At 42.6% G+C, this 24,491-nt stretch overlaps 7 protein-coding genes across 8 annotated transcripts; 4 read left to right on the plus strand and 3 right to left on the minus strand.

Annotated features, from left to right (window-relative positions):
• The first annotated feature begins 2,164 nt into the window (after positions 1–2,164).
• Positions 2,165–3,017, plus strand: BCIN_10g01140 (hypothetical protein). Its single transcript, XM_024695434.1, has 4 exons — positions 2,165–2,207; positions 2,318–2,380; positions 2,439–2,627; positions 2,692–3,017. Exons 1-4 carry the CDS (start codon positions 2,201–2,203, stop codon positions 2,754–2,756), a joined length of 324 nt encoding a protein of 107 aa, XP_024551228.1. The 5' UTR covers positions 2,165–2,200; the 3' UTR covers positions 2,757–3,017.
• A 367-nt stretch (positions 3,018–3,384) lies between these two features.
• On the minus strand, positions 3,385–5,011 carry BCIN_10g01150 (hypothetical protein). Of its 2 annotated transcripts, XM_024695435.1 has the most exons (3): positions 4,386–5,011; positions 4,089–4,229; positions 3,385–3,788 (listed from the first exon to the last, which is right to left on the minus strand). In XM_024695435.1, exons 1-3 carry the CDS (start codon positions 4,530–4,532, stop codon positions 3,591–3,593), a joined length of 486 nt encoding a protein of 161 aa, XP_024551229.1. In that variant the 5' UTR covers positions 4,533–5,011; the 3' UTR covers positions 3,385–3,590. The 2 variants fall into 2 exon arrangements, with proteins under 2 accessions (XP_024551229.1, XP_024551230.1); XM_024695436.1 differs by having other exon boundaries at positions 3,385–4,229.
• Positions 5,012–5,305: 294 nt separating this feature from the next.
• On the minus strand, positions 5,306–7,365 carry BCIN_10g01160 (hypothetical protein). The gene is made up of 2 exons (XM_024695437.1): positions 7,272–7,365; positions 5,306–7,145 (listed from the first exon to the last, which is right to left on the minus strand). The coding sequence occupies exon 2, from the start codon at positions 7,028–7,030 to the stop codon at positions 6,185–6,187; it is 846 nt and encodes a 281-aa protein (XP_024551231.1). The 5' UTR covers positions 7,031–7,145; positions 7,272–7,365; the 3' UTR covers positions 5,306–6,184.
• A 2-nt stretch (positions 7,366–7,367) lies between these two features.
• On the minus strand, positions 7,368–9,215 carry BCIN_10g01170 (hypothetical protein). The gene has a single exon (XM_001555693.2). It carries the CDS (start codon positions 8,826–8,828, stop codon positions 7,809–7,811), a length of 1,020 nt encoding a protein of 339 aa, XP_001555743.2. The 5' UTR covers positions 8,829–9,215; the 3' UTR covers positions 7,368–7,808.
• Positions 9,216–9,559: 344 nt separating this feature from the next.
• Positions 9,560–12,230, plus strand: Bcarb1. Its single transcript, XM_024695438.1, has 3 exons — positions 9,560–10,530; positions 10,584–11,725; positions 11,776–12,230. Exons 1-3 carry the CDS (start codon positions 9,910–9,912, stop codon positions 11,900–11,902), a joined length of 1,890 nt encoding a protein of 629 aa, XP_024551232.1. The 5' UTR covers positions 9,560–9,909; the 3' UTR covers positions 11,903–12,230.
• A 719-nt stretch (positions 12,231–12,949) lies between these two features.
• On the plus strand, positions 12,950–20,188 carry Bcino80. The gene is made up of 4 exons (XM_024695439.1): positions 12,950–14,915; positions 14,976–15,257; positions 15,321–19,623; positions 19,739–20,188. Exons 1-4 carry the CDS (start codon positions 14,448–14,450, stop codon positions 19,918–19,920), a joined length of 5,235 nt encoding a protein of 1,744 aa, XP_024551233.1. The 5' UTR covers positions 12,950–14,447; the 3' UTR covers positions 19,921–20,188.
• Positions 20,189–22,401: 2,213 nt separating this feature from the next.
• On the plus strand, positions 22,402–24,470 carry BCIN_10g01200 (hypothetical protein). Its single transcript, XM_001545127.2, has one exon. It carries the CDS (start codon positions 22,604–22,606, stop codon positions 24,380–24,382), a length of 1,779 nt encoding a protein of 592 aa, XP_001545177.2. The 5' UTR covers positions 22,402–22,603; the 3' UTR covers positions 24,383–24,470.
• Positions 24,471–24,491: the final 21 nt, after the last annotated feature.

Below are 24,491 nucleotides of genomic sequence, written 5' to 3' on the forward strand. Positions count from 1 at the left end.
GAATTAATACTCGCTCTTTGTTAAGAAGCCGGCGGACGCTTTTACTGGCTATTCACCACCCGCAGCTGATTATTGTTTGGTCTCCAATCTCGGGAAGATTATTGATTTCAAAAACAAGTCTCTTGTTTGGTAGCGCGATCTTACGCGGGAGGTTTTGTTCTTTTAGAGTTTTAGGCTTATTCTGGTCGGTGGTTATATTTGGTAAGATTTCAGTTGGCCAGGATGAGCCAAATTCTTAGTAGATCTGGATGATGTTTCCATACTGCCACCTGGAGATGGATACTTTGAGGTATCTAGGAATATCGCAGACCTTGCAGAGTGTGGGAGAGTTCTCGACTGCTTGTTTGATTGAGAAAGGATCAGGTGTAGCATTGTTAGTATGGTAGGTAGACTAAATCCTTATCCGGATTGACTCAAGACTCTCATGAACTCGAATCTTCGTCAGTTCTGCAGATGCTCTGCTTCTGATGGCAACGCGGAGACAAAGGAAGACTCTTGAAACGGGATGGAGCGGCGGAGCAATAGTGGAAAGATGTACCCTTCATGATTAGAATCCCCGGTGACCGTTTCGATTGATGCCGCAGCAACGAAGTGCAATGGTTAACCAGCTATGTTGCCAACTTAAGGATGATGATGTCTCAAGTCGGTGGTCGTGCTTATACACAGTAAGACATCTCCCTGAAGCCCCAAAATTTCTTTAGAACTCTCATACATCAATATAGTATCTCGACAACTGTCCATGTTATATTAATAGTGGTCCGTCGCCATTGATGCCAAGGAGTAAGTACGGACGCAGCAGCCATTCTTCATCATTTGACGGCAAACGGAATATATGGAGGTAGAAGTCTCTTACTTGGCCCTACTCGACGCGGGCCTCCCTTTTTGAGGATTGGAAAACCTGTAAAGCACCTCGCTGAAGTTTGATAGAATCAATTGCGGTGATCAGAAGGCTGACAAGGCCTTGACCGGAAAGACTTGACGTATAAATTTTCATCTCAGAAAGTAAGGATGGTAGAGAAACCTGGCATCTCTTCCTTGTTGAGATGAATAGGGTTGTGAAGGCAGAGGAAGAAATCTCGATCAAGTTGTCTATCTCGTCAATTGGGTCAGTTCAAAAGTTTGCAAATATCCAAAAGTGGTGTTTGAATAAATACCTTGTCGTCCAAAAACTGAAAGCAGCTCGAATAGTTGTCTATCAACGTGTCGCAGTGACTTGTTCACTCATCTATCTCTCGTCATGACCATTCGCAAACAGGAAAACGCGAGTCAGCTACGCTGCGTCAACGTAGACAGCAGCAGGTACCCTTTGTGAATTTTCCATTACGTAAGAAAAAGCGGATGTGCAAGACAGAAGCAATAAAGATTGATTCCCTGATATCACTGGTGTGCTGAGTCCGATCAAGAGATTTTGAAAACGAATAAATGGCATGTGTCACTTTTCTTGGTGTTTGAGTGCTGCAATCCGAGGCGGCGGGTATTGAAATTGAACATCCTTGAACTTGAACTTGGAATCACGGCATATAGCTACAGTTTTAAGCAAAGATTAGCTCAAGTTGACCAAGCTGCCACGGTGAATAATCACTCACTATAAGTGTTTTTCCAAAAACGAAGAATGAGTTACTTGGTCTAAGAGCTCTAACAGAAACTTGATGATGCAGATCCCCAATAGAAAGCTACAAGATCGGAGAATCCGAAGTTCTGCTCACGTTTGAGTTTTCGATAGACTTCAAAATGGAGGACCTGTTGAAAGCGTTCCAGTTAATGAACCTTCTATAATTGACAAGAGGGAAACAAGATTAATGAGGGGATACTCACGGTAGAAAACATTAGCTTGTGAAATAAGATTCCCACAGGACGATGATCTCTTTAATAGCTTGGAAGGATGGTGAGATAGCTTTGAATAAGAAGAGGCCCAAAATTAAAAACTACGTGTGCCAAAATAGCAGGCCCATGTCAAATCCGCAAGTCTTATTTTCCCATAGTTAACCCGCTCAAGCCCTATTTTTTGATTGGATGTGACTCATTAACCTCCTCCTAAGCACAGCCCTAATCTCATTAATGGCGTTATTAAAACTTTTGACTAGTCTGAAAGAGTTTTCTTTGTATCTTCCCTTGATTTCAAAATCCATTTCCCAAACTTTCTTCAACAACTGTCTCCTATTTCGGAGAAACAACGGCTTTACTTCGAAGCGAAAATCTCATGAAAGGTACTTCAATAATTGTTATTGTTGAATTGATGGATCGATAGCAATTGTTTTTCATAATTCCATCAAGATTTTTCCACACATGCATCGTTGCTGATTTTTTTGTTGAAAAGCAATAGATCGATACAAAGTCATTTGCTTTACCAGGCTCGTCGCACAAAAGCAGAATCTTCGGAGTAAGTCGCATCGAGAATCACTTCTTGTCTTATTGCCAAGTATACTCATTTGATATAGGTTGCATCTACAAGAAGTCACACACAAAAATACACCTAAAGTTTACCCAAGACGATAATGGTCCTGAGTACGGTACTGGCAGGTACCCTGAGAAACCCCACCAAGAATCAAAGATGGCGACTTCTCAGGGCCCGCTGGTCCTGACAAGGCCATCTATCTGTCTGGTATCAAAAAAATGTGACAACCAAGGTATGTGGAAAGACCTGGCAGATCAGTCAAATATCCGATAAACTTTTGCTGATTAAAAAAAAAGCAAGTGGGACCCTGAAATATCTCACCATGACCATGGCGCTCCGATCATTCTTGTTGGGGTTTTAGAATATTCATCATTCTTCGTATGTACTCACCGTGTCTTGCTACCTTTTTCCCCCACCATGTCAATAACCGTTGCTCGATGCAAATCTACGCACAATTACTAGCAAAAAAAGACAAGCAGACTCCAAGCACCATGACGAAGCTCACCTACAAGCGGCGGGCACTCCTCTCAAGCACACAGGAAGATGTGGGCGTCCACCGTCTTGAAACCACATTTGGAAGTGGAGTCGGCACCCCAGCCAATAAAGTCATCAACTGACTTCAGCCTACCGAAATCAAAAGCATGACTCCCCGAACTAAAACGGTGGAGAGACTAGGAAAGAATATGCAACGTCTGCTGAGTCGTTCACAATAATAAAACTCGATTTGAGTTTCCTTCTGGGGTGGAGGAAATGGTAAGAGATGGATACCCCTACTATTTCAAGAAGAATAATGGCCGCATGGCCATGGCGCGAATATTTGCTGGAATTCTTAGAGGTAAGAATTTTAGCTTGTTAGTCCCAGGTCTCTGAGAGGATATGCTCCAGAGGAGATTTTTCGTCTTTGAAAAGAGTCTTAGCTAAATCAATGAATGAGATTTTCCCCTCACTTTGAGGAAGAATCTTTGTTGTGGATCATGACGCCTTGATAATGAGGTCATGTGAAAATAGTAATAATTTGTTTGAATTTTAGCCCCTGTGATACCTGATGGAAATCAATCAAATTAACCCAATCTATAATACACGCTCCGCAGGCTAACATTCATTCATCCTCTTCTCTACCTCAGTCCATCCTTTTCAGAGAGACATCATCCCTTCCAATTCAGTTCTCTTTCTTCTCCCGTTCCACTCTATTTCTCTACATCTTCCTCGCTGTAATGTAAAAATGTATTTCATTATCACATTCCGCTTCTTCAGCCGGTTCAAAAGCGACCTTTCCCTCCTTCTCAATCTTAAATCCATGTTCCGCCAACACATCCTCCCATCCAAGTTGCGTGTACAGAAAATTTTCACGATATTGTCCCATAAACGTACTTGGGACATTATCCGCATAGAGCTATTGAATTGTCCATAATTAGCATCGACGTCCATCACGAATCAGTCAGGCAACAGAGCGAAAGAAAAGTCGGAAAACATTTACCCCATCCTTCGAAAACATATCCTCCTTAATCCCCGCCGCATCCTCTGCAACATACGTGCAAATAAAAAGATATCCTTCTCCATTTCCCTTCACCCAATCTTTCCATTTGCCAATCGCTTTTATCATTTCATCTCGCTTCATGTGAAACATGGAGAGAACAACAAACGCGCCGTCGAACTTTTGTCCGTCTTCTGGTGTATAATCCAACATACTCACCTGTTCGAATGTTCCCCCCGGAACGTTTTTGCGGGAAAGTTGTATCATGCTAGGAGCGATATCGATTCCGTGGAGTTTACGACCGGAATTCACAACGGCGAGGGATGTGGGAATGCCGGTTCCAGAGCCAATGTCTAGGACCTGGTTGTGAATGTCAGCTTGTGAATTTTGCGGGAGAATTCTAGTTATTTGACTTCTCTGAGCAAGCAAACAAGAACAAATTTCTCTTCGGCGTATCGACCGAGTTTGAGAATTGGGAGAGAGTGATGTGTATACAAGGAAAAAGCCATATCTTACCGATGCATTAGGAGGCAAAAGTTCTAAACTTTGATCAATGAATGCTAACAATCCCTGATCTTGAGAATAATATTTATCATATCTATCACTGATACTATCGTAAAATTTAGGTGCAACATCATCGCTGGTGACATTTGCAGAAGACATTGTGAAGTGATCTCTCAAATTGAGTTAGGATAGAAGGTATCAAAAGGGGAGAAAAATCAGGCACCACCTTTATATGTCGTGCAATTGAGTTGAATTCAAGAAATTCAAATAGATGAGAAGGAATAAAGAGAGATGAATATATACGAGATAATGACCAAGAAGAATTCTCGAGGTCTAAAAAGTAATCTCGTCTTTGATATCCAATTGCTTTCTCTTGTATGTTCTGGATTCCTTCTATAGAAAAAAGATGCAGCTATCATTTTCTCTGCAAAACAGAGCCTCCTTTCAGAGCAGTATAGTAATGATGATCCATGACGTGGCAAGATCAACTCTAGCCGGGGAATAGTTTTCACGTAATTTCGCATCACAATTCCTATCCCGTGTCTGACTTTACCAAAACTAAACCCTCACATCGTACTGACGAATGTAATTTTGCATGAGTGATAGACACAACGGATTCACCATGTGATCAGTTTATCAAAAAGAAAGGTGTAAAAAAGAATGTGAGTTTCAAGAGAACTTGAAGCTGAAAAAGCTTAGAATTTGTAATTCCGGGGTAACTGAAACTGGATAGTGGATACCCGTCGCAGCGAGAAAGATCTGCAAGGAGAAAAGGGTTGAGGGGGTTGGGGAGAGCTAGCAAGTGACGCAAGCAAAGCTAGCCGAATTAGATCAAGGGAGAAAATGGCTTGATGCACTGACTCGGACATGATAGATATACTTTTATCATAGGCTTTAGCGAAGCACTAATCAATATGACATAATGCGTCAGATGTGGGGATGTATTTGTACTATAAAGTAGCTACTTCCTATAGAGTCTAGGTAGTAATTGATACCACCAACTTTATGAAAAACCTCCTGTCATGGATATAAAGATAATATCAAACAATAAAAGGTGTTTCATGAACAGAATATACCCGAACAATCAATACAATCATCCCTCCAACCATCTCACCTCTAATACTTCTCTAACACTCCCTCTCCAAACCTTCATCCATCAACTCCATTCCCACACCATCCAAACCCTCCCCGTCAAAAAGAAGAAGGGGAAACCCCCACCCCCAAAAACCGAAACACCAGAGTACTGATATACAGCCTAGATTTCCACAGTATAAAAGAGAGTCCTCTCTATATCCAGTAATCACAATTTCCAAAACCAATCAGAAAGTCTTGTTTTGTATCATATCAGAGACAAAGGGCTCTCTCGTCCGCATATTGAGTTCGCAATGTGTATAGTGTATAGTGTATAGTGTGCTGGGTAAGTTGGGTAAGTAGACTATATAAGTGAATGATTTAACTTCATTGCGCGAAAGAAAGGTCAATTATAGACTCTAGTCTTGGAAGTCTCCTGTGCCTTTGAATGAATTGAAGACTTTGGATTTGACACTTAAGAACATTCCAGTTAGATTGTATTCCAAACTATTGGAAAAAAATCCAGATGATATTCACGAATAGAAGGTTTTCGCGCGTTCAAGGGAAATTGTGAAGGATTTGAATACTGCAAATCGTATTGAAAAATGGAAGTACTGAAGAAGTGACCTAATATCGTTAACGCACTTTTGCAAATGTGAGATTATTTACAGAGCTTCTTCCCTCTCTATCTGTCTCTCTCACATTCCCCAGTCTCCCATTTCATCTCATTTCCCCTGTCGCTAATCCCCTTCATGATCATCCAAACTCCGACTAGCCTCCAACTCTCTAATTCTCTCCGACCGTCTCGGCTTAACATAAACCTCATACCCATCTCTCTGATCCTCCACTCTCCATCCCATCTCCTTATTTCCCAACTCCACACATTTGTACGTAAGATCTTCTCCCCACTTCTCCCTCCATCTCGTGTTTAGGATCTTGATCTTCTGATCCCATCTAAAACATCCCTCCTTAAGCTCCAATCTCTTCAAATTACTCAAGCGGGAAATCATCTCCGTAGTGCTTTTGAATAGACAAGGTTCCCCTAAGATCAAAAACTTGAGCTTTTCCTCCATCTTAGCAATATCAAGACCTCGAGATAATGGAATCTGAAAATTCTTCAGCATTTGTAAACTCCCTTGGAATAATTTGGTGGCGCGATCAGATTGTATGTATAGAGTGTCCTTTTCCCAATTAAAGTATATCGGATTTCTCAAACAACGTGCGAATTCGAGTCCATATTCCTTGCGCGCAACTTCTCTCGCCATAATGTTAACATGTAGAAGCGCTGGTAAGGTAGTCTTTACAGCGAGCTTTGCACTTTTGTATTTGCCTCCATATTTCTCTCCTGCGTACCATTCCCGAGTCCATTCATCAGGTTCGTCAACGAGAATCTCGACGGCCCTGAAAGAGATAATTCGGCCTTCGGGAAGAGCTTCTTTGAAAATCATGTTTTGTAGTTCAGGGGCTAGCTTTCCGAATTGATGAAACTTTGCTTTTTGATTCATGGGACGTCGAGGTCGGATGTAGGTAGCCATGTCGGTGGGTTTGACATTATTCTCGAGAAGGTGTTGACATGGTTGATTCATGATTTAAATGGAAGCGGGGTACTCGCAGATGATGAGATGGATTAGCTGTTGTTTTAAAGTTTTCAAGATCGAGGGATCTATATTGCCAGGCAGATAAAGAGATCCTCGAGAGTGTCTATCAATAGAATGTTAGAAAAAGAGCATTTTAATGAGTTCTTCCAGCGCCTTTTCATCAAGTAGACAGAAAAGAATGGCAAAAACTAGAATGCAGTAATCCTTCGTAGGAAACTCTAAAACTTACTGAATAAATTGACGGCGATCTCTCAAAATGATTGCCAGGTCGGTTTCAGGCCGACTTGTAAAATCGAAGATGACCCCATTTCGAAACTGATCTCTATGATTAAGTAAAAAGAATTGATCGACGCGTTCGCGCCGTGATTTGTTTCCAGCGCGAATTGAAAAACGCTCAGCCTTTCCCCTCTACTCTCAAATCACATGTATAGCCTCGTGCACGGCTGAGAGCTCGTGAAAGTCATGAGCCGATCTTGGGCAATTCCTTGGTGAAAATTTGTATAGATGAGTTGTTCTAGAATATGTTGTAGCCTCGGTAGCCTTGCCGTTTGCTCTTGCTGTTTGAGTCGATTTGAGCCTTGCACTCTCAGCTGAAGCTTAATGGTGTCTCGAAAGGTGCATATCCAATCTTCATGTCTTGCAGAGTGTACGAGCAATTATGAAACAGCCAATACGATGATAACAATTGAGGATACAGATGTTCCATATTCTTCTGCGAGCTCAAGTTACCTAGTACATATCCATGGTGCATGTCTAGAATTGCCTTCTATTTTGCAGCTACCGCGAGAACGTCTGCGACCATCCTCATGTTCACGGGACACTCAATACCCAACTCTTGTGCCCTTCTTACAATGTATCCATTGATGTAATGGATTTCTGTTTCACTGCCCGTACTAACATCTTGAAGCATAGAACTTCGATTTTGTGCAGTAGCCGAGGCAACATTCAGAATGGCGTTTCGCAGACTTTCTCTTGAAAACCTTTCTTTCAAGCCTGGAAGTCCTTGAAGTTCTGGAAGTGAACAAAAGACTTGACTTATTTCGGATATCAAACCGTCAAAGTCACTTCCCACGCTTCCAGCCATAGAAGATTCCACAATCATACCGTTCAAACAATCGTTCAAGGCAGTGAGAGGGTTTATCACTGCATTTACAGCCAACTTTTGCAATTGAAGGAGTTTGAATTCGTCCCAAGGAACCTCACTCGCGCCGAGAAGTTTAGAATCAATGACTTGTTGCAAAAGATAGCTTCCATACGAAGTCTTCTCATTGTGAACTCCTGGATTTCCAATAATGACGGCACCATGGCCAGCAAAGACCGCTGCGAAGTCGTCTGTTCGATAAACGCCATGGGATGCTATACCAAATAAATAATGTGGTCTTTCTTTAGGGTTTGGGAAGACTCTCTTGTTGACTTCTTCAACCACTCCCATACCGTTATGTATGAAGATTATAGTTGACAAATGGGTCAATCGATGTCTGATCATCGAAAGTGCCTCAGCCATTTTGTGAGATTTCGTCGTGACTATCAGATTGGAAATATACTTCATATCTGGGGGACTTGGAAGATCATTCATGGATACAAGCTCTGCACGGTAATGGCCCTCCCAGTTCCAAACGCCACCATAACGAATCCCAATCCTGGGTCCTTTGACTTTGGTGATTTCATATAGATTCGGGCGATGGAGTAGCAACGTGAGAGGAGGGGGCTTTGATTTTGTAGCTAATGAGTGCGCAAAGAGCTTTCCCAAATTTCCAAGACCCAGGATGTGTATGGTAGGATCCATTTTCGAGGTATTTGCATTTTGAGAATGATGGGTTTGCAAATTAGTTTTCTGTCGCGTGAATTGTATAGAGGGAGTCAATGTACATCTGTAGATTCTTTTGAAACCTGGGCGTTTACAATGTGTGAAGTAGGAGGGGAACATTGCATCACTCTCACCATTTGTTGTCACAGAACAGACAAATCATGTTGTTGTTGATCTGTATGATGACTAAGCTATCTGCACAGTTGGTACTCCATGGTGACCATATTTTCTGCTTGTCTCTGATAAACTTTGAAGGATATGTATGCATTGCTTTCTCTACACCACTAGTATTGGCACGAGGAAGAACTCTAATTAACAAGTGAGTCGTGATATTGAGAGTAAAATGGTGATCCAAGAGCGATGGACAGAAAGTTAGAATTTTGCACTGTGCAGAGCGAAGTTCGACCAGTCAGACGGTGTGGCAATTAAGGAGAAAGCCCTTGGCACGTGATCTTATCCACTCGCTATCTACGTCAGATTATTTTTAGCGTATCGCCTTGGAATGTGAAATTAGAGCGACCTGACTGGCGGACTGGGTGGGAAGAAAGATCACGGGGAGTGTATTTAGCATAATCTGTTCATGTAGATTTATGGTACTATACTTACGAGCTAGTTACTAGGAAGATTGATACGTTTTTGCTATATTGTTCCGAGTCACTAGCTAATATAAAAACTTTGCACACTCCTTTCGAATCCAGATCCTTCTTCAAGACAAACATAAATGTATGTCCTAAAGATCAGAATAAAAGTCGACGACTACGAGTGTGAAATCTACATCTGTATTGCATGGAGAACTCACTCGGTATTCATAGAACCACCCTCGAAGATCACTACGATCCGCATATCCCCTGCAAATTCAGGCGACACTAACTTAATCGATAATGAAAAAGCCTTGAAGTATTAGTGTAAGAAAAAACCCCACCAAAAGATTTCTCCCCACCATCATTACGATCATCCTGAAAAAAAGGTCAACCCGATAAAAAAAGAAAAGAAAGAAATTCAAGAATTTCTTCCTTTACCAATCGATTATTATCACGATACCTTCAAATAATTAATCAACATGGTTTCAGCATCAAAAGCCGCTCGTGATGCGAAGAGGGCCGCCGAAGGAAAGCCAGCAAAGAAGACTGTTGCTTCCAAGTCAAAGGCTGGCTCCAAGGCTGCATCTGGCACCACAACACCTGGCGAATTAGCCGTCGACGCCGACGGAAATGTTCTCCCTGATGACGAGCAACCTGCGACAAAGGATATGGATGAAGTCAAGAGATTGGCAGCACAAATGGATAAGCACGGTCTCTCTGATCGTGTTACAACTGGTGTTCTCAGCTCCCTCAAGCAAAGTCGTGACGTTAAGATTACCTCCGCATCGCTGGTTTTCCACGGTCGTGTCCTTTTGAACGACACAACCATGGAACTTACATACGGACGTCGTTATGGTCTTTTGGGAGAGAACGGTTGCGGAAAGTCTACTCTTCTCAAAGCTATCGATATGCGCGAATACCCTGTCCCAGATCACGTCGATATCTACTTATTAAACGAGGGTGCTCCTCCCAGTGACTTGGGGGCCTTGGAATGGGTCGTCAGAGAAGCCGAGAATGAGATGAAGAGACTCGATGACGAAGCTGAGCGTTTGTTGGAAGAAGAAGGACCAGAATCTCCAGTCCTTTTGGATCTCTACGAGGTAAGATTTTTTCAAAGATAAGATATACGGTGTACTTTATTAACAGAAAACAGCGTATGGATACCATGGATCCATCTACTTTCTCGACTCGTGCTTCCCTCATCTTGACTGGTCTCGGTTTCAACAAGGTCACTATCCACAAGAAGACCAAGGATATGTCTGGAGGATGGCGTATGCGTGTCGCTTTGGCTAAAGCTCTTTTCGTCAAGCCTTCCCTTCTCCTTCTCGACGACCCCACCGCACATTTGGATTTGGAAGCCTGCGTGTGGTTGGAGGAATACTTGAAGAAATGGGACCGAACTCTTATCCTTGTTTCTCACTCCATGGATTTCCTCAACGGTGTATGCACCAACATGATCGATATGCGCTCAAGACAACTCATCTACTATGGTGGTAACTACGATTCTTATGCCAAGACTAGATATGAACAAGAGGTCAACCAAATGAAGGCCTACCAAAAGCAACAGGATGAAATTGTTCACATTAAGAAATTCATCGCTTCAGCTGGTACATATGCCAACTTGGTCAGACAAGCCAAATCTAGACAAAAGATTTTGGACAAGATGGAGGCCGATGGTTTCATTCAAAAGGTTGAGGAAGATCGTGTCTTCACTTTCAGATTTGCAGATGTCGAGAAACTTCCACCCCCAGTTTTGTCTTTCGATGATGTTACTTTCTCATACTCGGGTGATTCCAAGGATGATCTCTACAGAAACCTCGACCTTGGTGTTGACATGGACTCCCGTACCGCTCTCGTCGGACCTAACGGTGTTGGTAAATCTACTCTGCTCCGTCTTATGACCGGAAAGCTTTCTCCTACTGGAGGAACTGTTTCCCGTCACACACATTTGAAGATGGGTGTTTACTCTCAACATTCTTCTGAACAATTGGATCTTACCAAGTCCGCATTGGACTTCGTCAGAGATAAGTATGCTTCCAAGAGTCAAGATTACCAATACTGGCGTCAACAACTCGGAAAGTATGGTCTCAGTGGTGAATCACAAACCGCCTTGATGGGTACCCTTTCCGAAGGACAAAAGTCCAGAATTGTTTTTGCTTTGTTGGCTATCGATGGACCAAACATGTTATTGTTGGATGAACCTACCAACGGTTTGGATATCCCTACTATTGACAGTTTGGCTGATGCCATTAATGCTTTCACCGGTGGTGTTGTTGTTGTTTCTCACGATTTCAGGTAAGGATTCTTGACACGGGTTGAATGAAACACATGCTAATAATGTACAGATTACTCGATAAGATTGCCAAGGACATTATGGTATGCGAGAACCAAACCATTAAGAGATGGGATGGTACTATTGCCGAGTACAAGAACCACTTGAGAAAGAAGATGGTTTCTGCAGGTGCAGTTTAAAGTGGCTATATATTAACAAAATTCCGTCCAATATTCAGTCCAGAAACAAAAGTTTGATTGATGCATCTACGGACGACTACACATATGGGGTGGCATTCACCAAGGGATATCCCTCTTATGACGCAAAAGTGAGGAGGCCGCGGAGGGACTCGGGCGGTGCAGGATTTGATAAAACACCGCTTTCTTTTGGTGGGATAGAATGCGAGTCTGTTTTAGATGGCGTTAATTCGGTGCAGAATTTACTGGAGAATGAAAGATTATTAAATATACTTGTTGCTTTGATGTATGAAGAGTGATGTGAATGCTTTGTGTGTGATTGTACTCTACATGAGGAAATGCTGACGAGATTGTTTGGATTGTGAGTGATAGGGCTGAGATGTACGACTTGGATTGTCTTCCATACTGGATAATGAAGAAGTTACACATTAGAGGAAACGGACCAAGATTGAGGACGCGATCGACAAGTTGGCGTTGGACAGATTAGCAGATTGTTCACAGATTCATGGTGGAGGGTGATGGATAGCTTTTTACAAGGTGGCAAATTCGACGTGGTGGATGGGGAATGAATGAATGAATGAATGAATGTGTTGGTGGCGTTGATGGTGACGGGGATGGTGGTTGTGGGGCTTGGGGCTTGGGGGGTGAGCTGAGGCTGGATGTGGGTATTGTCGATTTATGAGTGTGTTTGTTGTTGTTGTTGTTGTGTGTGTAGAGAGGAGAGGAGAGGAGAGGAGAGGAGAGAGGAGAGAGTTGAGGGAAAGAGGAAAGAGGGAAGAGGGAATATTGTGTATTGTGTGTTGTGTATTGTGTATTGTTTATTGTATATTGTATATTGTATATAGTTGGGTTTGGTGGTGGGTGTCTGGATATATATAAAAATGGATGGGGTGGTGGGGAGGGAAGAGAGAAAGAGGGAAAGAGGGAAAGAGGGAAAGAGGGAAAGAGGGAGGTAGGTAGTGAAGACAGATCTCGGATTCTTGGACGATTCTTTGGATGGGCAAGTTCTTTTTCCCATTTGTTTTCTTTTCTTTTCTCTTTCTTTCCTTTGTCTTCCGTTCCTCTCTCTTTCCTTTCTTTCTTGTCCATTACCTGCATCGTCCTTTGTCCCTCCCCTCCCCTCCCCGACCTCAGCCTACCTCGCACATCCATGGGACCAAAGCTCACCCTCGAACATGCAGGGGTGGTTTCTTATTCTAGACCCATCGACCGACCAATCACGCAACCGGTACGATGTCATAACGTGAAAAGAACGCAGCTCGGAAATGTTCCCTCCCCCTCCCACTAGACCAGACCAGACTTCACTCCAAACTCCCCAAAATATTAAAACAAGAAGGGAACGCTTCCCTCCCGCGACACCTCCGCGAGTGAGATTAATACCGTCCAGAATCTGGCATGAATGGGAGGCTTTCTGCTCTCCTTTGTGCCCCCCCCAAGCAGATGAGAGCAAAAGTGTGCATTTGGATTTGGATTTTGGGGTGGAATGTGAAAAAGTAACATGCACATTTGTTTTAATTCGAGATGGTGTGTGTATCTAGGTACTGTTGCCAATAAAGTATATCCTCCCATTTTGCCCATAGCAATACCGTACGAGGTAGCACGTCCAAGGAAATTCCAACCATCGTAGGGAAAAACATGGAATGCCGTGATAAGTTGCTTCTTCTCTAATCATCAATCGTCAATCGTCAATCGTCAATCGTCACTCATCACTCATCACTCATCAATCAATCGATCGATCAATCTAACCACCAACCCAATCTTCGGAACTCTCCTTAGACCTCACTCACAACTTACCTACCTTGACTCCATTAATCTTTTTTCTCTTTCACACCTTTCTCTCTCTCTCTCTCTCTCTCTCTCTCTCTCTCTCTCACAGCTTTGGGCTGGCTGGCCGAAGTATTGTATGGTGATCTTTCAAACTCAAACTCAAACTCATATCGAATCCAATCCAATCCAATCCAATCCTCTCCTCTCCTCTCTCCAATTCCTCTTTTTTCTCTCCAATACTTTATTAAGAACACGGTTTGACAATTCGAAGCCGCGGAAACGGCAATCGATCGCAATATTGTATCGATATACCTACATACCGACCTACCTGCCTGCCTGTCTAGGGACCTACCATTGTGATCACGTCCACGCATTGCTTTCCAACTATCCATTACTTCTTCCTTTCCTTAATCAATTCACTCCAAACTTTGTCGTCCGATATATTCGACGTCTTCACGGTATACCTACTACATCGCGATTCATGGGAATGTCATTTCTCTTCTTGGCTGTTGTTTGAGTGATTGATGATTGTGATAAGAGAGAAGTTTTTAATTTCGTTGTATCAATAACCCATCAAGAAAAAAAAAAAAGAAAATACTCCAGTCGTCCCGTACCAATTCCAAATTCAGAGCCAAAATTCAAGAAATCCGAATCGTCTCATTCTCCTCGTTGTCGCATCGCAAACCTTCGGCATCCTATCCATGGAGCGCTAAATCGATAAAACTATAAACTTCATACCTGGTTCTTATATATGGGAGTGGAAGCGGTGCCAAATGCAAATATGGACTCGAGATTTCATGCTACAGTGATGCGACGGGCGGAAGACGAGCAAGAAGAGGCTGTATCTTCAATAAGGCGCGATGGAATAATGAATGGACCAAGCACGACCAGCGCCAGCGGCTCAAACACAATTCACGGCGTTGCTTCACCGAGACAACAATCACAGACTGAAATTCGTTCAATCCTTAACCCATCAACCTTTTCACCTGGCGCACATCCACAATTCAATCAATATCATCAGCCAACGGCCGCACCTCAACTTGTACAGCCAGCACACACTCCTCTTCAACCAGCTTCAGCTTCAGCCTTGGGTTCAAGTCCCCCTTTGTATCAAAAGGAAAGAGATTCTACTTATCAACGCGATCAGAAACCACCCAGCAACTACTACGACCCGACTTCCGACTCGAGTGAGAGACGACCTACGGTTACGGAATCTCTATGGAGCGATAGGGAAGCTAAGACATCACAAGTAAGATATTTCCCACACACCCACGAAAAGGATAGTCAATCTCCTAACATCTTACAAAAGAATCGTGAATCGTATCCATACAACCAAAATCAACCACCCGAATCATCCGCGAATGGTTCACTAAATCAATATAACGGCGGCTATACATCTCCCGTTAATTCTCATTTTCCACCGCGTTCCCCCATCTCACACGCGCACCCACAAGGTCGCGTACCTCCTCCGGTCACACAATCGCCACGATTGACCACGATGGAATCGCCGGTTAGTCGCCATAATGGTGTAGGTGGAGGGCCGGTACAGCATGACAGGCCAGTCATTAAACAAGAACCTGTACCAGCTAGTGTAAGTCAAAACTATGTTCCCCTTGTACTTGTCATCAACATCATCTAACTTATTGCCTTGCAGACTCCAAGCAGACCAGCAGACCCAATGTCCTTCTCGAGTATATTATCTAGCGCTGCTCCTGAACCAACGCCAACGCCAAAACCTCAGCCAACTCCCACCCCCGTCGTATCAATGCCTCGCAAACCTGCCCGACAAGCTATGCCTACCTTGAAGCCGGAACCCTCTCCGGCCCCTAGTTCTCGACAGTCTTCCATCGCACCAGCTCCTCCTCCACCAGCTACAACCTCACGAGTACCCGCAAAGCGCAAGGCAAATGGAGAAGCAAAATCTACACCCAAACCCAAACCATTCACAAAGGATCAAGAAAGGGATATTGTTATTTTGATGTCAAAGCTGGATGGAGAACCAGGAGATAGCGATATGGAATTTGCAGAAGAAAGGAAACTGTACAAGACACGATCACTGAAACGAAAAATCGAAGTCGAGAATCTTGAAATCGCCAAAACCAAGAAGCGTCGAACTGATTATTCCAACTTGATGACCAAGAAGATGTCAAAGCATGCTAAAGCGGGCGAGGAGCGCTACCGAGAGGTTGAAGGGGATGCAGCCATCTCCAAAGTCCAAGCCGATGAGATCCAAACAGAAAAGGAGCGTAAGAAAGATATGCAGAGGAAACGTCGTCGCGAAAAGACTGTTCAGCATAACATGGAAGCAAAGGAACTGGCTTTGGCCAAGGCTAAAGAAGCACTGGATGACCAGGATAGAAACAAGTTCCTTCGAGATGCCCAGAGAGCAGAAAAGAAGGCGCAGCAAACTAAATTGGTACTTGCCAGAGGTGATAGGGGTCCAGAGATTCGAGCAGTTTCGCCCATGGAGCCTAATATGCAGGGTGGCAGTATGTCGACATTTACAGCTGTGGATCCCGATTCAACCAAGAAACCAAAACGCGGTGGTGCTCGACCTAGAAAGTCCAAGGAGCAGAAGCAAGCAGAAAAGGATTCGGCAGCAGCAGCTCAAGAGGCAATCGACAAAGGAGAATCACCAGCGCTCATGCCAATTAGGGATGCAACAGAGTTTAAAGATATGAAGCCACTTCCATCAAAGGAAGGAGGTACAAAGATCAAGCTCAAGTTAAAGGCGCCAGCAGAACCAGTGGAAGTCAAGGAAGAATCTCCCCCTGCCCCTGTTGATCAACACAATACGAAGATGTTCCACGTTGTCTATGATCAAATTTGGAAGGATCTCGCCCGAAAAGAGGTCCCCAAGGTTTTCAAAATGGCTATGGATTCTTACTCCATTCGAGGATCGAATTTGAAGAAGACTGCAATCCTAGCGTCAAAGGAAGCCAAACGATGGCAATTGCGAACAAACAAGGGCACCAAGGATCTTCAGGCTCGTGCCAAACGCGTCATGAGAGAGATGATGTCTTTCTGGAAACGTAACGAACGTGAAGAGCGTGATACTCGAAGAGCCGCTGAGAAACAGGAGATTGAAAATGCCAAGAAAGCCGAGGCCGATCGTGAAGCGAACAGACAAAAGAGGAAGCTCAACTTCCTTATTTCACAGACTGAACTTTACTCCCATTTCATTGGCAAGAAGATCAAGACGGACGAAGTCGAGCGATCTACCGATCACCCTGATGTTGCGGCTCCGGCTGAGGCAAATCACTCGACACCAGATCAGATTGATTTACCTGAAGGTTCTGCTCCTGCAAAAGTTACGAATTTTGAAGATCTTGACTTTGATGCTGAGGATGAATCTGTATTGAAGGCTGCTGCAATGGCAAACGCTCAAAATGCGATTCAAGAAGCGCAAAATAAGGCTAGAGCGTTCAATAAACAAGATGATGCACCTGCTATGGATAATGACGGGGAGATGAACTTTCAGAATCCTGCCGGTATGGGCGATGTCGATATTGAACAACCCAAGATGCTTCAAGCTCAACTCAAGGAATATCAACTCAAGGGTCTTAATTGGCTTGTCAATCTTTATGAACAAGGTATCAATGGTATCTTGGCAGATGAGATGGGTCTCGGCAAAACTGTTCAATCTATCTCGGTTATGGCTTATTTGGCGGAGAAACATGGCATCTGGGGTCCATTCTTGGTCGTTGCTCCTGCATCAACACTCCACAATTGGCAACAAGAAATTACCAAATTCGTTCCCAAGCTAAAGGTGCTACCATACTGGGGTACAGCGGCTGATCGAAAGGTTCTTCGAAAATTCTGGGATCGCAAGCATATCACTTATACCGAGGAAGCTCCTTTCCATGTCCTCATTACATCCTATCAACTCGTCGTTTCAGATGTCGCTTATTTCCAAAAGATGAAGTGGCAATATATGATTTTGGATGAGGCTCAAGCTATCAAGAGTTCACAAAGTTCTAGATGGAAGAGTCTACTTGGTTTCCACTGCAGAAATCGTCTGCTCTTGACCGGTACTCCGATTCAAAATAACATGCAAGAACTTTGGGCTCTATTGCATTTCATCATGCCTAGTTTGTTCGATTCTCATGACGAATTCAGTGAATGGTTCTCCAAGGATATTGAGAGCCATGCTCAAAGTAACACCAAACTTAATGAGGATCAACTCAAACGTTTGCACATGATTCTCAAGCCGTTTATGCTTCGTCGTGTTAAGAAGCATGTGCAAAAGGAATTGGGTGATAAGATTGAAGAAGATATTTTCTGTGATCTTACTTATCGTCAAAGAGCATACTACAGCAACCTTCGAAATCAAATCAGTATCATGGATCTCATCGAGAAAGCGACCATTGGAGATGATAATGATACTGGTACTTTGATGAATTTGGTAATGCAATTCCGAAAGGTTTGTAATCATCCAGATCTTTTCGAGCGTGCCGAAACTACTTCGCCTTTATCTTTCAGTTACTTTGCCGAAGCCGGTTCATTCTTGAGAGAAGGTCCTAATGTTACCGTGGCCTACTCGGCACGTAATTTGATCCAGTATTCATTACCTCGACTGATATGGCGTGAAGGTGGAAGACTTGACTTACCTGGACACGATAATGAAGGTGCCGGTGTCAAGGCCAAATGTTTGGAATCGCTTTTCAATGTTTGGAAGCCTGAAAATATTGTTGACAGTTCCGAAGAAGATGGCGCGTTTTCATGGCTTCGTTTTACAAATACCTCGGTTCAAGAGGCATCTGCAGCTTCAAGCAAAGACTTATTTGCTCGTGCTGTGGACATTGTAAAGAAGCCACAAACCCTTGGTAGGCTCAGCATTGTCTATGATGAAGAGGAAGACAAGAACTATACCCCAGCTCACGCCATGCTTCAAATTGTCGATAGAAATGATCGCAAGCCTCTTGCTGAAGTTACAAATGAGGGTTATCTCAACAAACTCTTCAATGTCGCTAAAGATGTTTGGGATGAATCTGGTATAAGCCGAATGGAGCAATGTGGTCGACCAAGTGCAACCGCTCCTCCTATTGAAGTCGATTGTTCCAGTCGGGGTGCTCTCCTCGAGAGACAAAAGATTTTGTTCAATGTTTCCATGAGACGTGCCTTATTTGGTCCTTCACCTGTTGAAGAAAAGGCCTTTATTACCTCCAAGGTTTCACCATCATTCTATCCACCAACGCCAATGTTACCAGTACCTACCTCCGAAAAACAACGCTTCACCAACATCAAAGTACCATCAATGCGTCGCTTTGTTACTGATTCCGGTAAACTTGCTAAGCTTGATGCTTTACTCACCAAGCTCAAGGAAGGTGGTCATCGTGTTCTTTTATACTTCCAAATGACACGTATGATTGATCTCATGGAAGAGTATTTAACATATCGCAATTATAAATACCTTCGTCTTGATGGTTCTACCAAGCTTGAGGATAGAAGAGATACTGTTCATGATTTCCAAACTCGACCAGAAATTTTCATCTTTTTATTAAGTACAAGAGCTGGTGGTTTGGGTATCAATCTTACAAGTGCTGATACAGTCATCTTTTATGATTCTGATTGGAATCCTACAATTGATAGTCAAGCTATGGATCGTGCTCATCGTTTAGGTCAAACGAGACAAGTTACCGTTTATCGTATGATTACTCGTGGTACGATTGAAGAACGAATCCGCAAGAGAGCACTTCAAAAAGAAGAAGTTCAAAAGGTCGTTATGACTGGTGGTGCAGGTGGTGGTGTTGATTTCAATGCCAGAAGTAAAGAGAATAGAACCAAGGACATTGCAATGTGGTTGGTGGATGATGAGGAAGCTGCGGAAATTGAGAGAAAGGCAGCTGAACAGGCGAGATACGAAGCTGAGAATCCTAATCTGAGTAAGAAGGGCAAGGGTAAAGGAAAGAAGGCTAAGGAGGGTGCTGGCAGTTTAGAGGATCTTTATCATGAGGGTGAGTTTTAATTCTATCTTTGGGTTTACATAGCATGGTTTAGTTTCATTCTTTAAAGGGATGAGATGAGTATCATGAGATGATTATGGACCTTTTTACTAACCATGATAAATAGGCGAAGGACATTTTGATGATGGATCTAATAGACCTAGTGGTACTGCAACACCTATTGCAGGTGATTCTGGTACGAAAAAGGGATCAAGTAGTCGAAAGACTGCTAGTGGTGGGAGAAGTAAAAAGGCCAAAACAGCTAAAGAGAGATTGGCTATGGCAGATGGAGATGTGGATATGGCATAGAAGCATAGGGATACAAGGGGATACGGGTCTCATAAAGGGATAATGGGTGGATTGATATGGATTGTACGATTGCTTAATAATATTATGATGGGGATTTGCAAATGGAAAATCATCATTGGAGAATGAATGGGCAATGGGGGGAAAAGTAAGAGATTTTAAGAAAACTTGAGATTATTAAGAAGTCAATGCAGATTTAAAGGAGAAGCATGGATGGATGGATTGACATGAGCTTGGCTTGCTTGAGCTGTGGCTGAAATGGAAAATGTCATTTGTATTATACTTGATTATATTATTTGGCTTTATTGATTGATTGATTGATTGACTGATTGACTGACTGACTGGCTTGATATCTTGTGTTATTAGTGGAGATTTATGATTTATCTATCTATCTATCTGAAATAAAAATTACTTGAGGGTATAGAGGTTTGTTGTGGTGGTGGTGGTAGTGGTGTGTTAGGGACGAAGAGGAGTAGAGAAGGAGAAGGAATTGGGATTGGGTGGGGAGTTAAGGGGGGGTAACGAGGAGGGAATGGGATTGTATGGAAGATTGTATATTCGGCAGTTTGTTGACTGATACTGATATTTTGAAAGAGGATGGATGCGTGGTTCCGTATTTCTATCTCTATTTCTATGTATTTCTATATATATACATATAGAGAGATATATATATATATTGTATTTATATCTCTACACCATACCTTACCCTACCACACCACCACAACAATCCAACCCACAATTTCCTCATCCCACCCCCCTCTTCGAATTCCAAACTGAGCAACCAACCAACCAACCAACCAGCTAGCTAGCTCTCAACCACGAAATTACCCACCTAATCTTCAAATGTCCAAATGTGCAAATCTTAAACTCTACATACACACACCCATACCAATACCAGTCAATTTTCTCTGAAATCTTACTTACTTGCTTACACACAATACAGTATACACTATAAATCCCTAATTCTCATTCCCAGATTAGAAAATCGTTCATCTGACCTAACCTAACCTACAATAACACGGAACCAATCTCATTTAGTCTCTCCCCTCTCATCTCCTCTCCTCTCCTCTCCTCTCCTCTCCTATCACGTGATAATTCATCTTAGAAACTTTGAAACCGAGCTAGATATTTTTAGTCCGCTAGTCAGTCCACTAATAATAAGTTCCCCCCTAGAGTTAAACTCGCAGCTCGCTACTATCTCCCCCTTTTTTTTTTTTTTTTTTTTTTTTCAAAAATCTATATTCTCCACTCCGAACTCCCTAGTTTTAAGCGAGGGATTTGAGTTTAGGGTTGTTTGCGACGGATGGGGGTTTTGGGGTAGGTAGGAGAAAATGGGATTTTGTTATAATGGACATGGTTACCATTGGACTACCTAGTCATATTCATTAGGGCTCTGGCATCGAGCTGATTACTTGTTATATGCCTATTCAGGTTAGCACCTTCTTCTGTAGGTCCTGGTAGGGAGAGGACAAGTTGTTGGATTAATTGGGTGATGATGATGATGATGATGACGACGATTGATTGGATTTTTATATTTGGGTATTAGTGAAATTGTGAAGTTGAGGAGTTTTGTGAAAGAGGTGAGATGAGACATTGAAATTTTTGCATATTTGCTGCGAGGTTTTATCTATAACTTCTCTTATATCGGGTCAGATTTTATATTATATTATATGATATTATATCATTCGTGATTTCTTGTTATTAATAACTTGTGATGAATTTCCGTACTTGCAATGTCGATTGAGAATGACACATACAAGTAACAGATCAAGCGACTTCTACCTGGGAAAATCCTCCAGCGTGTTTCGAAACTCACTATATGTAGTTCTTCTCCAGTCTACAGTTCCTGAGTACTAATACCATCTTTTCCTAATTCCATAGGATTATAAAATCTCGCGGTATATGGTGATTGATAGATATGTGATACTTGAATAAAAATAGACGAAGAGGTAAGAAGGAATATATGATCTGCATCACTCATTCGAAGGTGTCGTCATATCTCTGATCAACTTTGATATGTGTTGATGACGAAGTGATCTACTTGAATAAGAAGTAGCGTGGGACTAGTATGTCTAGTGATATGATATGAAAGCTAGATTTTACACTAGACTTCACAGTCGTTTTCTTTTGCTAGAATAGTCTTGTCCTGGATTATAAAAGAAGTAAAAAAATGGTCTTTCAATAATTATTCTTCTTTCACATCTTTTCGTGCCTCGATTCTACTTCTATAGTCTATCTTCATACAATCTACCTTTGGATATGTTATTCTATCTGCAATAATTATATCTTTGATAATTGATTAATACCTAGCTTTTGATATATCTGAACTATTTAATACATTAGCGTATCTCTAGAGTTATCAAAACCGTTTACCACATCATATTTCTCTCTCTAAGATCATCAAACACCTTAACATTACACTCTTAATATCGATACATTATACTCTTAATATCTATACATTATACTCTTAACATCCTACATCTTGTACCTTCGATCACTATATTTTCACCAACTTACCAGTATCTAATCTCTGATACATATAAACCATTTGGCATATCAGAACATCTCCAAGATCATTGACCGTCTTGACATCAACTCTCAACATCCCTACATCTCGTACCAACAAATCAAACAATTACATATCCATCAAACCTCAAACCAAAATCTCCTACCACCACAACACAATATGACCGAGCCCACAAAATCAGCAGTGAACATGACAACCCCTTCCCCTCCCAAACAACAAGAAATCAAACCATCCTTCAATCGCTTCCGCGACCTACCACGGGAAATCAGGACTCAAATCTGGGAATCCATCTTACCAAAGCCACGCATCGTACACATGTCATCGATGAGAACACGGGCAGAGACACAGCGACTTCTCACGCGCCCCGAAAGCTGGGGGCCGGGAAACAAACTCGAATTCTGTTTCTACGAAAACGGGAATGATTTATACCGAGGAGACAAGAGCGAGCCCGAGAAATCCCCGCTTCGCTTCGCGTGTCAGGAATCTTGTGCCATCTGGCAGGATCGTTATGGAATACCTGAAATTCGATTATCGCACGAGTTGAGAGTCAAGTTGGCTGTGGAGCCGAAGAGGACTGATATCTGCGGAAAGGAAGGTTGTGTAGTGCTTAAGGCTAGTCGTCCGGCTCCATCCCATATAATACCGCATAGACACATATTTTATAGAAATGCAGAGGGTTGCGAATTCCTCATTAGTGTTCGTGGTTTAATGGACATGAAGCGCGATACTTTGATAATGGATCCGGTTGTTTTTTCCTTAGTCAATGGTGATTTGGGATTAGAGCTTGATATCTCAGATTTAAGATCAATCGCATATACATCCAGCATTGAGTATCGACCAGTTTGGAAGCCACCAGGACATGATGGAAGTTATGAGGTGATTGAGGGCATTGAACTCTTTCTGCTTCCTGAAGGTGATGGCTATGACTTGAGAGATCCCGATATCAACGAAAACCTGATTATCGAGCAACATGACGATGAAGGGAATCATCTTATCCTTCTTGAGGAAGAGGGTAACTTGCCTGCGGAGAGAACAAAGAATGTTGCAAGCAAATATATCTGGAAAAAGATCATTCAGTGCTGCCCCCAGATTTCCAGCATTCAATACATCATTCTTGGAGAAAGAAACGCGGCAATCTACTCAAAGACTCATAGTGCCTATTGGGAGCATTTAGGTAATCTACCTGGGCCAAAAGCAAGCTGGGAGGTACATGAGCATCATCTCCTACCCCTCTGTCCTTCTGTCCGAGAGATCATCATGGACCCAGAAAATAAAGGCACACACGAATTGACACATAGGGCACTTGAATACTACGCCCTAAGCATGATTGGAGTCTATAAACATTTCAACAGCCGGTTTGAACACGGGGTGCAACTGGAAGAGGAATTTCAACATTACCTAGAGAAGAAAAAGATCTCTGGCAATCGCAAATTCTGGCGAGAGTTGAAATTTCAAGTATGTGTTTTAGGGGATGCTATAGATTTGTGTTCCACGCAGATTGCCCCAGATCATCGAGATGCATCAATGTATGTCAGAAATGGTGGTTTCGGCATAGCACTCGAAGATGAAATACTATTTGAATTTACCAATGGGCAAGCCTCACCATCTTCTTCGTCTTCGTCTTCGTCTTCCTCTTCATCTTCCTCTTCCTCTTCCTCTTCCTCTTCCTCTTCCTCTTCCGGAAAATCTCCGTCCAAAACCCTCATACCCCAAAACATCAGACAAGAAGTAGAAGTCCTGCTAAAAGAAGACGGAAGATGTTCACTTCACATAGAACATGGCATTTACATCGACTGGGATCCTAGTACGAAAGTACCCATTCAAGCGAGTCAAGATATATACAGCGGAGTGAAAAAAATCTTCGGCAGGCCTTGGATGGACTATGTTCAAATGGAAACAATCACTTCTAGCTCGAACCAGGCAGGTGATATTTTGTAATGATCTGAACAAACTATCGTCAGTATATTGCGTGGGAAGGAAAAGGGATAGAAGGAGGAAGGGGGGGGGAATAAAGAAGAATAAAACATTCTGTAAAATATCTCTCCTT

Source organism: Botrytis cinerea, chromosome 10, assembly GCF_000143535.2.
Source record: "Botrytis cinerea B05.10 chromosome 10, complete sequence".
In the NCBI taxonomy this organism is placed as follows: Eukaryota; Fungi; Ascomycota; class Leotiomycetes; order Helotiales; family Sclerotiniaceae; genus Botrytis; species Botrytis cinerea.

Coding starts and splice junctions, on each gene's coding strand:
- BCIN_10g01140 (XM_024695434.1), top strand. Junction 2,381..2,438: donor ACAAAAGCAGAATCTTCGGA/GTAAGTCGCATC, acceptor CATTTGATATAG/GTTGCATCTACAAGAAGTCA. Junction 2,628..2,691: donor AAAAAAATGTGACAACCAAG/GTATGTGGAAAG, acceptor TTAAAAAAAAAG/CAAGTGGGACCCTGAAATAT.
- BCIN_10g01150 (XM_024695436.1), bottom strand. CDS start 4,532: ATGTCTTCTGCAAATGTCACCAGCGATGATGTTGCACCTAAATTTTAC. Junction 4,230..4,385: donor TTTTGCCTCCTAATGCATCG/GTAAGATATGGC, acceptor ATTCACAACCAG/GTCCTAGACATTGGCTCTGG.
- BCIN_10g01160 (XM_024695437.1), bottom strand. CDS start 7,030: ATGAATCAACCATGTCAACACCTTCTCGAGAATAATGTCAAACCCACC.
- BCIN_10g01170 (XM_001555693.2), bottom strand. CDS start 8,828: ATGGATCCTACCATACACATCCTGGGTCTTGGAAATTTGGGAAAGCTC.
- Bcarb1 (XM_024695438.1), top strand. CDS start 9,910: ATGGTTTCAGCATCAAAAGCCGCTCGTGATGCGAAGAGGGCCGCCGAA. Junction 10,531..10,583: donor TCCTTTTGGATCTCTACGAG/GTAAGATTTTTT, acceptor AACAGAAAACAG/CGTATGGATACCATGGATCC. Junction 11,726..11,775: donor GTTGTTTCTCACGATTTCAG/GTAAGGATTCTT, acceptor AATAATGTACAG/ATTACTCGATAAGATTGCCA.
- Bcino80 (XM_024695439.1), top strand. CDS start 14,448: ATGGACTCGAGATTTCATGCTACAGTGATGCGACGGGCGGAAGACGAG. Junction 15,258..15,320: donor AAGAACCTGTACCAGCTAGT/GTAAGTCAAAAC, acceptor ATTGCCTTGCAG/ACTCCAAGCAGACCAGCAGA. Junction 19,624..19,738: donor AGAGGATCTTTATCATGAGG/GTGAGTTTTAAT, acceptor CATGATAAATAG/GCGAAGGACATTTTGATGAT.
- BCIN_10g01200 (XM_001545127.2), top strand. CDS start 22,604: ATGACCGAGCCCACAAAATCAGCAGTGAACATGACAACCCCTTCCCCT.